General features: G+C 40.3%; 1 protein-coding gene across 2 annotated transcripts in view; it reads right to left on the bottom strand.

The window, feature by feature from the left end:
• EXOC4 (exocyst complex component 4) overlaps nucleotides 1-12,347 on the bottom strand; it is a 750,050-nt gene that overhangs the window by 58,722 nt on the left and 678,981 nt on the right. For both annotated transcript variants that reach the window (XM_081102441.1, XM_081102440.1), the window contains one exon: nucleotides 8,299-8,440. In XM_081102441.1, the coding sequence (XP_080958567.1) occupies nucleotides 8,299-8,440 (142 nt within the window). The remainder of the gene's footprint in view (nucleotides 1-8,298; nucleotides 8,441-12,347) is intronic.

The following is a 12,347-nucleotide window of genomic DNA, read 5'->3' as shown; positions in this document are numbered from 1 at the left end:
ATGTTGTTGCTGACCTTAATATGCCTTTGGCATTATGGTTTTCTGCAAATATTGTTGATTACACAGCAGGATGGCTGATTTTCAGGAAGTGCACACTTAGGATCCCAATAGTGACAGGCAGTGGCTCTTGAACCCACTTGGATTCCTGCTGATGGTGAGAGAATCAGCTGATAAAGGTGACATTCTTTGCATCTTGGGCTCAAATGGCAACCTAATTTTCTTATAATGTTCAAATAGGAAAAAATACTGACCAATATTTTATGGCCTCACTATGTCTTTCATTTCTTGAGGGTGTCATTTGCCTTATGTTTCAAACTTTGGAAAGTTGGTGGTTAAATGTGACCTACGGTGACGCAGGTAAACTGTCAAATGCTCTTTGGATGGGTTCTTCAACACAGAACCTACTGGATTTGAGGACCCTTTAACATTGAGCTTTAACAATAGTAAAGAAAATATGGACTATGGCTATAAAAATTGGGGACGATAAGACAAAAAATTGGCATTTGAAATTGTTCTGGACTTCTTGCTAGCATTTCCCATTACTTTTTTTTTTCCTATCTATGCTCTTACTAGTGTCTCCTTGGGTAAAAATGCCAGAGGCAGTGCCTTCCAGCCACCTTTTCATTGTACCAGTTCTGGACAAAAAGTCCTAAGTTCTAATTCTTTCCTAGCAGGAAAGGAAAAGAACAAACACGAACTGATTATTCTTATACAAGGATGGTGGTGGCCATACAGCACCTCCGTATCTTTCAAAATACATATAGTGAACTCCTAAGTGAAAACAGAATCTCAAAGTCAATTAATTTTTTTGAACGAGAAACAGATTTTATTTGGGGAAACAGCACTTATTTTATCTGGGTTTGGTCTCAAACCAGCTAATTCTCAAAGGTGACTGATCTTTTTATTGAGCATCTATTATACAGAGGGACTCTTCCTGGTTGTTGGGCCATCACAGTGAACAAGACTCACCTGATTCCTGTCTTCGGGGAGCTAACTGTCTCTTCCCACTGTGGGCATTTTGCAGTCTGCTCTATTTTAGCATTATTATACTACAGTATAAGGATTTGCTTGAGATATGTCTTACTCATTTTGTAAACTGATTATCATCACCAACAGTAAAAATAAAATAAAAAGCTTAGTACTGTGACAAGAAATGAATAAAATGTGTGAACATTCACTATCGAAGCCATACATGGGGTGTTCTATCCACTTTTATACACCATACTTTAAAGAAACAAAGACAAATGGAGCATATGCATGAGAAAGCAACCTGAATGTTGGAATCATGTTATATGAGGAGGTGAAGACATTCAACTTAGAAAAAACAAACATGTTTAGTGTTCACAGTAAAAGTCAAGGAAAGAAAATTCTGCATCTAGGACTCTAAAACTCAGCATTTTTTGTTATTTATTTTTTAAAATGCCCTTCTTCTGTTTTTAGACTAATGTTGAAGGAGTATAGCAGTGGATGTTACAGCACCAAATGGTTCCTTGTAGAGTTAATAAATAATGACTAAAACATGTTCAGCATTATAGAATAGTACTGCCAAGATGTAGAAAAACAAAAAGGGCAGAATAGAGGTTAAGGATTTAAAAGATTTTACTCAAACGTGTTGTAAACATCCCACCTGGAATTAACTACACTACAAGCAGATAATTCTAAATGGAGAACACATCCTGTGCCTGCACAATCAAAGTATAATTCCAGGAGCGGTGATAGTAATGAATTCGATGTTCTCTTGTTTTTCTGTGTGACCCAGGTAAAAGAGACATCAGAATGTTACTGGTGGTTTCGTTCTTTTATGCCTATTGCATTTACTTACTCACAGAAAACACCTGTCATGCTACAAATAAATAGAAAACAAATCTAAAACTTATTGTAAATCAAATCAGAATACAGAAGAAAAGCCTTATTTCTGGACAGCTGAATATAAGAAATAAGTTCAGGTTGGAACCAAGATGGTGGCATAGGTAAACACTAGTACTCGCCACATCTCACAACCACAACAGAATTACAACTAAAATACAGAACAACCATCATTCAGAACCACCTGAAAGCTGGCTGATTGTCCATCCTAAAACTAGAGAAGAAAATACATCAAGACTTGTAGGAGGGGTGGAGGCGTGCCACTGTGGAGGCCTCACGTGAGGAACAAGGGGTCCCAGCCTCACATCAGACTTCCAGAGCTGGGAATAGAAGTCCCTGTAACTTTGGGCTTTAAAAACCAGTGAGGATTGTGGCTGAGTGACATGGAGGCTCCTGGAGACCCAGGCAGTCCCTCTTAAAGGGCCAGCACATGAACTTAAATGGTCCTGCTTCCTCTGAGCTCCAGTGCTGGGGCAATGTTCGAGGGAAGGGTAGGAAGTGCCTGACACACATAGGGAGGAACTGAATTGTTTGGCATCGGGACAGGAACTTGGGAGATGGCTTTATCCCAGACAGGGGTGCTTGCAGGGGTCTTTGTGCCTGTGCTGGGACCTCCCCTGTTGCAGAGCTGACTGGCGGCCATATCTGAGTTTCCATAGTGTGGTCCACACTATTCATTCTGCCCTGGTGATTCCCTGAGACTTGGCCCCATCCAATTTGCAGCCCCACCCAGAGTGTTTGCAATAGCTTTTCCATATGAATGGCATGTCCTGGCTCAGGCTTCAGACTTCCCTAAAATTTCTTAAACAAGCAGCAGCTGGCATCACCATGCCCCAAAACAACCAGTAAAAGGCCAAGACTAGGCACTAGCACTAGACTGCCTTGCTTCACAGCTGGGCCTCACCTGGGCACTTCCAAGCTCAATACAAGTAGCAGCCATCTGCAGAACTCTCTGTAGCTCTTGCCTGGTGGTCCCAGTCAGTGGCTGACTTTGCATCTCCTAGGAGACCCCAGAGCCAGTGCACTGGGTGGACAGCTTTAGACCATACTAGATTACAACTCTACATATCCACATGTAACACACTCAAGGGACAGATTCAGTGAGCACCAAAGCCTCACTGAAGCTGGTCCTGCTCCATAGGGGTATCTCTGCAAAGCAGCTCTTCCACCTTAGTCACAGCTGGTCCCCACAGCCAATTGGCCTGCAGGACAATTCCTTCCAGTGACGCCAACAACAATTAAGACTCAAGTACAAAAAGACTGCACACAGTCCACAGAGGGGCATACCTAGAGTGCCCAGCTCAGGTGACTGGGCAGGTTGAGCCAGTGGGCCCTATAGGATACCTACTACACAAGGCCACTCGAACAAATCCAGGAAACATAGCAGCTCTACCTAATACATAGAAACAAACACAGGGAAGCAGCCAAAATGAGGAGACAAAGAAACATGTCACAAATGAAAGAAATGGAAGCAAGCAAACTACTGGATACAGAGTTCAAAATAATGGTTATAAGGTTATTCAAGGATCTTAATGAGAGCTTCAAGGGACTCAGTGAGACTTTCAAAGACATGGAAAAGGACCAGTCAGAAATTAAGCATACACTAATTGAAATAAAGAATAATTTACAGGGATTCAACAGGAGAGGATATCTAGTATCAAATAATCGATTTGGAATATGAGGAAGCGAAAACACCCAATCAGAAGAGCAAAAAGAAAAAAAAAATAAAGATAGTATAAGGAGCCTCTGGGACAACTTCAAGCATACAAACATTCATATTATGGGGGTACCAGAAGGAGAAGAGAGAAAGTGAGATATTGAAAACCTATTTGAAGAAATAATGACAGAAAACTTCCCCTACCTGGTGAAAGAAATAGACTTACAAGTCCAGGAAGCACAGAGAATCCCAAACAAGAGGAATCCAAAGAGGCCCACACCAAGACACATCATAATTAAAATGCCAAAGGCTAAAGACAGAGAGGATCTTAAAAGCAGCAAGAAAAAAGCAGTTAGTTAGTTAGTTACAAGGGCGAGCTCATACAACTGTCAGCTGATTTTTCAACAGAAACTTTGTAGGCCAGGAAGGAGTGGTAAGAAATATTCAAAGTGATGGAATAGCAAGGACCCACAACCAAGATTACTGTACTCAGCAAAGTTATCGTATAGAATTAAAGGTCAGATAAAGAGCTTCACAGACAAGAAAAAGCTAAAGGTATTCATGACCACCAAACCAGTATTACATGAAATGTTGAAGGGTATTCTTTAAGAAGGGAAAAAGGAAGAGAAAGAGGATGAAAAAGAAGAAGAAAAAATATGAACAATAAAATGGCAATAAATACATATCTATCAAAAATAGAATCTAAAAATCAAAATAAAGGAACAAGAAATCTAATGAACAAAATAAAAGTGAATAAAATATAATCAGAGGCATGGAAACATGCTGGACACCAAGATCAACAGTAATTAATATAAATGTGAGGAGTCTGGCAGAAGGCTGACCAGGACTCCTTTTGATATTCACAGGGTGAATATTTACATTTTATTACCTGCTGCTGACTCAATGGCCTAAAGCAAACTCCCCCAAAACCTGACAATCTTACTGTTTGCTAAACATTACCATTGATATGCCTGTTTGCATTTCTAAAAGGCAATTGTGTATTCTAGTAAATAAAAGTGGTTGGGAACGGAGACTCAGCAAGAACTTGACTGCTATGGTCGAGTTTTCCTCTGGTTTCCCCCAGTATCAAAATTAATATTTCGTCTTGTGTGTCATTTGTGTGTCAGCTCTTCCTCCAAGCCTTTGAACCCTGAAAGCCATGCTGGCCGTGGACTTTCACAGAAACATGGAACACACTGACGAATCTCAGAGGGAAGGGGGGAGGGGAGGCAAGAAGAGACTAACCAAAGATCTTATATGTATAATGCATTACCTATGGACACAGACAATAGGGTAGTGAAGACCTGGGGTGGGGCAGGAACCAGATGGAGGAGGGCAAGGGGGGAAAAAAGAGAGACATCTGTAATACTCTCAACAATAAATATTTTTTTTAAAAAAGAAATAAGTTCAGAAATAATGCTAAGACAGACTCCAAATCTGTGATGCTCCTTGTCTTCTTAAACTCACAGGTGCTCACAAGCAATAAAGAAGTAACTCACTGAACAAGATAATGAAGAATAAAAAAAGCAAGTGCCATACAAAAGAAGTGACATTAACAAGACATTATCATTTAGGCTTTACCTGGGCACACTGAAAGATATCAACGTTCTAACTAGAGTCTAAACCAGTGATGGTGAACCTTTTGAGCTCGGCATGCCAGCATTTTGAAAAACCCTAACTTAACTCTGGTGCCGTGTCACATATAGAAATTTTTTTGATATTTGCAACCATAGTAAAACAAAGATTTATATTTTGATATTTACTTTATATATTTAAATGCCATTTAACCAAGAAAAATCAATCAAAAAAATGAGTTCGCATGTCACCTCTGACACGCGTGTCATAGGTTTGCCATCACTGGTCTAAACAGTTGTATGAACCAAAATCCTATTTACATTTAAAAATCTAAATCTAGCAAAGACTCCAAAAGAAAAAAAAAATACTCTATCAACTTTAACAATGTCTCCTAGTCATCTAGAAGAAAATGTACTGCTATACACTCTCTAATCCTAAGATTTCTGATCCTTAAGTTTCAAGTCTATATCCAACTGCCTATTTGACATTGCTACCTAGATGTCTACTAAGCATCTTCAACTGAACATCTCCAAAATAGAATTCTTGATTTCGACCTCTTGCTCAACCTTTTTTTCTCCCTTGGTCTTTCTCACCTCCGTCGATGGCTTTGGCATCCACACAACTGTGTGGTACCAAAGCTGGTGGTTCTCCTTGAGTCCTTTTCCCCTCACTGCTTCCAATCCCTGCGCCCAATCTGATCTACTAACAAGTTCTATCGGCTCTACCTTCACAATGTGTCTCAAGTCCAACATTCTCACACGCCCACCTCCGTCATGCTGGTGCTCATAATGGTTTCAACTGGTCACTCTGCTTCCATTCATACCTCTCCCTGAAATTCCTTTTCCATTTACAGCCAAAGTGACCGTTTAAAAATGTGAATGGATGTCTGACTTATTTAGCTTAGCATGATATTCTCAAGATCCATCCATGTTGTTGCAAATAGCAGTATTTCATTTTTTCTTATGGCTGAGTAGTATTCCATTGTATATATGTACCATATTTTTACCCAATCATAAACATGCTAAGTGGAACAACTCAGACAGAAAAAGTCAAAAAATATATGTGGGATATAAAATTGAGAGTAAGAAATGAGCAAACAAGAAAACCAAACAGAAACTCATAGGCACAGGCAATAGTATAGTGCAGTGATGGCGAACCTATAACACGCGTGTCAGAGGTGACATGAGAACTCACTTTTTTGGTTGATTTTTCTTTGTTAAATGGCATTTAAATATGTAAAATAAATATCAAAAATATAAGTCTTTGTTTTACTATGGTTGCAAATATCAAAAAATTTCTATATGTGACACGGCACCAGAGCTAAGTTAGGGTTTTTCAAAATGCTGACACGCCAAGCTCAAAAGGTTCGCCATCACTGGTGTAGTGATTACCAGAGGGAAGGGGTTGGTGGGGTAGTGAAGGATAAAAGGGGTCAAATACATGGTGACAGAAAAAGACTAGACTTTGGGTGGCAAATGCATAATCCAACATACAGGTGATATATCACAGAAATGTACTCTTGATCCTACATAATTTTATTAACCAATGTCACCCCAATAAATTTAATTTTTATAAAAAATTGAAAAAAAAGTGAATGAATGATGAATGAATGAATATGTCTCCTCTGCTTAAAAACCTCACATGGCTTCTTAATGCACCTGAAATAAAATGTGAACTGTTCACTTGGTCTGTAAGACCCTAGAATGTGTCAGGCTCCATGACCCCACATAACCAGGCTCCAGCCCACTCCTTTACCTACCCTTTCACTCTACCCTCTCCTCCCCTTTTTCCCTGGGTGACAACCAGCTGAACGCCTCTCTCTTCCAAGCCTGATTTTGTCTCAGGACCTTGTGGTGTTTCTCCCTCAGAGAGTCTGAAGCCCTTTCCCCTAGGTCTTTGTACAGATGGCTCCTTCTTGTTACCGTGCCACATTTCCTCTGCCCACTCTATCTAAAACACACACACACACACAACTCCGCTTTCTCATCCACCTCAGCCATTCCCGGCACCGCCCAGAGTGACAGCACCGGCCACAGGGAGGCGCTGGAGCACTGGGAACGTGACTAGGCCAACGTTCAATGTGATGTGAGTGTAAAATCTGCAGATTGCAAAGGCTTGGGACAAAAAAATACAAAACGTCTCATTTATAATGTTTATGTTAATTGCATGTTGAAATGATATTTTGGTTATACTGGGTTAAATAAAATATGTTATAATTTACACAATTATAAATTATATTCTTTTTTCAAATGTGACTTGTAGAAAATTTAAATTATCTATTTGGGTCACGTGTAGCTCATTTTATATTTCTATTGGATAGCACTGCTCGATTCCATTTTGCCATTTCCTTGTTTTGGTTGCTCTTATCTGAAATCATCTTTTTTGTTTACTCATTGGCTATTTTCCCCGTTAGAATGTAATTCCAGGAGAGTAGGGACCTTCGGTGTTTTTCCATTGCTATATCCCAACTTTTATAACACTACCTGGCACAAAGGCACTCAATGAATATTTATTAAATGAATGAATCAACAAGTAAAGGCTCCCTGGTCTTTTCATCCTGGCATTTCCATATATGTAATAACAGCAGTTATCAAAGTACTCAGAATATTCTATACTGCAGGGGAAGAAATAAGAGGCCAGTATTTTCATGAATTATTATTTTAACTTACTCTCTCCTATTGGGTTTTAAGATCTTGAAGTAAGGGACTATTGTTCCTGAATTTCTATACTACCTTCTTGATCAGCAGAGCACTTTAGTAAAAACATCAGTGACAATAAAATCACCATAATCACAAAGCTATCATATTTTGCATCCTTACTATGTAACAGGCATTGTATTAATTATGTCATTTATAAAATCTACAACTTAGGAATTCTTGTTTCCATTTTTAGGATGAGGAAACTGAGGGTTAGTAAATGTAACTGTCTTAAGATCAACTAGCCATCTGGTATAGACATTCAAATCCAGGTCATTCTGATATCACAAGCCTTGCAAACTCTGAATCACCGTGTTCACAATACAACATGCGCTCAGAAAACGGCAGAGTGGCTGAATAACACTACAAATCACATCCAGTGTAAAAAAGGAACGACACTGATGATAATAAAAAATTATGGTGATATTTTCCAGAAAAAAAGCAAGTGATTTATGGCCCACGGTGGGTTTCAATCTTGGCGTCTTGTGGGTGGCCGAGTCATACCTGACTTCCAGATGCAGCACCAGCAGGCAGCGGTCGGCCATGTCCTGGAAAGATCTGGCAAGCTCACTCAGGGTCTGCATGATCTGCTCCGACACCGGGGGCAGATCCATGTTCGTGTGACCATCTTGAGCAGGAGAAAGCACTGGAGAAAGGGGAGAGGACAAACACCAATCATTTCTCTACATGCCTACTGCGTTTTGAAATGACATGTAATTTTGTTGTTCATCATGTTGCTTTTTGCCAATTTGGCTAATGCTAGTGTTGGCAGCATTAGACGTCCAAGACAGGATAGACTATTTCTGTCTTTGATTAAACACAGAAGCCCAGATGATTGAATCTGTTTGCAGAATGACAAAAAACAGACCTTCAGAGTTGGGAGTGACCTCAACAGTCATCTGGCCCAGCCACGTGGCCTATGCTTGTGTCATTTACACATCTGCAGGTGGCTGTTCAGTTTCGGGTCGCACACCCACACAAATGTTTGCGAAAGGGCACTCAACACCTGAGGCAGCTGAGCCAATCTCTGAAGGATCTGACCATCCTACATCAAGTCATATCTGTCTGCCCTGATCTTGCCAACTTTGCAGTCATTCTCATATGTGTCAGCACTTCAAGTATTAAAGACATCGCCTTTGGCTTCCTTGAAGTCTTCCCTTTCCAGGCTAAATGTCTGTCCCCCGTTTTTCAATGATTCTTTAAATAAATGAATTCAATAATTTTACAGTTCTCATACTTCACCAATAAAAACATCCTGGTTATTCTGTATCTCCCTTGAAATGTGGAATGCAGGACCACACACAATAAATACTGCAGAAGGAAAAAGTACAGAGGGGCCTGGCCTGTCTAGAGAGAGCTATCTCCTCCTTCCATGTAGATGCCACATTGCTTGCACGTAAGGCTAAGGTGTTCAGGGGGCGGGCCGTGGTTTTATGTTCTACTTGAACTCATATAGAGCTCATAGTCAACTAAAAGTCCTACAAAGGTCTTTTTGGAAAATTTTATAAAGCTAACTTCTATATCTTTCCCAAGTAATTGACACAATATTCAATAGCACTTGGACATTGCCTTCAGGAAAAGGCTGAGCAGCAGAAATGTGAACTATATTTGTTTATGTCTAGGTTTCTGTTATGTACCCAGTTTCCCACAATCTCTCAAAGGCTGCCAATAGTAATTTCACAATTTCATTCAAAAGATCTTTTAGTTCTTTAGAGCCTCAAAGACTAGCCCTGCGTCCTGTCCCCACTACTTACTATGTGGAAACCAAGGGTTAGTAAATGTAACTAACTGTCTTATAATTAAGAGGTAATTACTTAAATTCTGTCGGCCTGTTTCTTTTTCTATAATATGGAGATAATAGTACCTAGAGCATGAGGTTGTTGGGAGTATTGAATAGATTGATGTAGATAAAACTCTTTGACCAATAGCACATAAAACTCAATATTAACATAAATAATAAACACAAATAATAAGTATTCATTAGCATTTGATTTGTCCAGGTTAAGAAGCTTAATTATAGCAACACGTTACTTAAAAGCTAATTCTATCCATCTTGAAGTCCAATTTCCATTTATCAGTTATTTTTGCTTTTCCATCTGAAAATTCTTCTCCTAATTGGAGGACGCAATGCCCTTTGGATGTGGCCAGGCACTACTGACGAAGTGCCAGGAGGTGTTCACCTTCAGGGTAGGGAGTCAACATCTGGCTGCAGCTGCATCTACAGTTATGGGCTGTCAGGGCTGCATGGATGCCTCGATTCTGGCCAAGCCCGGAGAAGGGACCAGAGAGATAGTCAAGACTTAGAAGGATAGTTCTTCCCCATGGAACCAGACTTTAATAAATTATCACCGCAAACATGAAAAAAAGACTTTGTTTAAAGGAACTGATGAGTAAGGAGGAAGGGAGTGTAGCGAAGTAGACTTAAAATTATTTCCAGCCATGGCATCATCTAAGGTGAACAGAGCTCGATCTGCAGGAGGCTCCATGTGAGACAGAGCTACTCTCCTGTACTGTGAACATGACTTATGTTCTTTCATCGCCAGGAAAGATCACCGCCTTCAGGCCTTCATTTGGCAGGTGGGGTGAAAGCAACCACAAGCAACACTGATGGAGTATTTCAAAGCATTTTAGGGCTTTTGAGCTCCTGGATTCCTCTGCTGTGTGACACTAACTGTGGCAGAGAGAGCTACTATGTATCCACGAAAAGAGGTAGAAATCAGATCCTGAAGAAATCGGACTCATGGTCTGAGGTTCAAAGTTCTACAGTGGTTTCCCCTCATCGGCAGGGGACACGTTCCAAGACCCCCAGCAGATGCCTCAAACCATGAATGGTACCCTAAACAGACCTTGTTTTTTCCTATACATATACACCTTTTTACTTAAAGGAAGCACTGTACAGCTTCTTTTTTTGTATCCAAATTACCAGCATCTTCCACTATTCTTGTGTTTGGGGGCCATTACTAAGTAAAATTAGGGTGACTGGAACCAGGCACTGTGACACCACGACAGCGGATCTGTAAGGGCTACTTACCAAGTGACTAATGGGAGGGCAGCACCTACATTCGCTGAACAAAGGGATGAGTCAGGCAGGACAGACAGGGTGCTGAAATTTCATCATCCTACTCAGAACAGTGTGCACTTTAAAACTTATGAATTGTTTGTTTCTGGAATTTTCTATTTAATACTTTTGGATTGCAGTTGCCTGCAGGTAACTGAAACCGTGAAAAGCAAAATCAGAGATAAGGGTGGACAGACTACTGTACTAATATCCCAAAGTCTATCAAAGGCATTCTGGACAAATTCCACCAAGAAAGTAAAAATCAACAACAACTACTTTATTATAGAAATATATAATTTCATTATGTGTAGCAACCGAACATTGTCAAACTGAGCCATTAAAAAAAAACAAGCAGCCATGGCCAGTGTTGCTTAATAGTTAGAGCATCGACCTGAGCATTGGAGGGTCAAGGTTTGATCCCCAGTCAAGGGGACATGCCTGGGTTGCAAGTTCAATCCCTAGCCCTGGTGGGGGTAGGAGGGGCATACAGGAGGATACCACTCATTGTCTCTCTCTCACATCAATGTTTCTCTTTATCTCCCTTTCCCTCTCCCCTGCCTTCCTCTCTCTCTAAAAATCAATGGAACAAATATCCTCACTCCTTTGGTGAGGATTTAAAAAAAAACACACCAAAAAGACAAGTACAGTAACTTAATGGCAAGATAAAACTTGCAACAAGTGAGGTAAAAACAGTTTAGATAGCAGCATACTGCACATTTCACTTGACTGTAATCTATAGCAAAAAGATAACACTTTAGTAAAGCAACATGAAAAATCATGCCCAGAGTTCTACTGAAAAGCTGGCTTGTGAATTCTTGAGGGCTCACTGAAGTTTACAAAGTTTTCTTAACAAGAAGGAGTACACTGAGCAAAGAAATGCCTGAGAATGGCAAACAATGACAACACAAACAACCAATGAGCTCTTAAATGTCAAATGGAAATCTGCAAAAAAGCAAGGCTGACAGAATCTGCTGTTTGGGAGATTATAGTCAAGATAGGTTACTACACACACACACAGACACACACACACACACACACACACACACACACTTGCACAAACCCTTTTAGAGGCTCCGTGGAGTATATTTATCTTGGGGATTACTTCGTTTCTGCAGAACACATATTGTGGGCTTTAAAGCTATTAGCACTCAATCATTTTTTTTTAAATATATTTTATTGATTTTTCACAGAGAGGAAGGGAGAGAGATAGAGAGTTAGAAACATCGATGAGAGAGAAACATCGATCAACTGCCTCCTGCACATCTCCCACTGGGGATGTGCCCGCAACCCAGGTACATGCCCTTGACCGGAATCGAACCTGGGACCTTTCAGTCCGCAGGCCGACGCTCTATCCACCGAGCCAAACCGGTTTCGGCAGCACTCAATCATTTTATTAAGGTATGCACTGTGAGCTGTTTTTCTGACACTGGGGCTGGGCCACATCAGATCATTCACAACATGCTTGTTCCTCTTATAGCCTTTGCATAAAAGCAGG

Source organism: Myotis nattereri (genome assembly GCF_964212035.1).
Source record: "Myotis nattereri genome assembly, chromosome: 11".
Lineage (NCBI taxonomy): Eukaryota > Metazoa > Chordata > Mammalia > Chiroptera > Vespertilionidae > Myotis > Myotis nattereri.
This window is presented reverse-complemented; position numbering and strand designations above follow the sequence as displayed.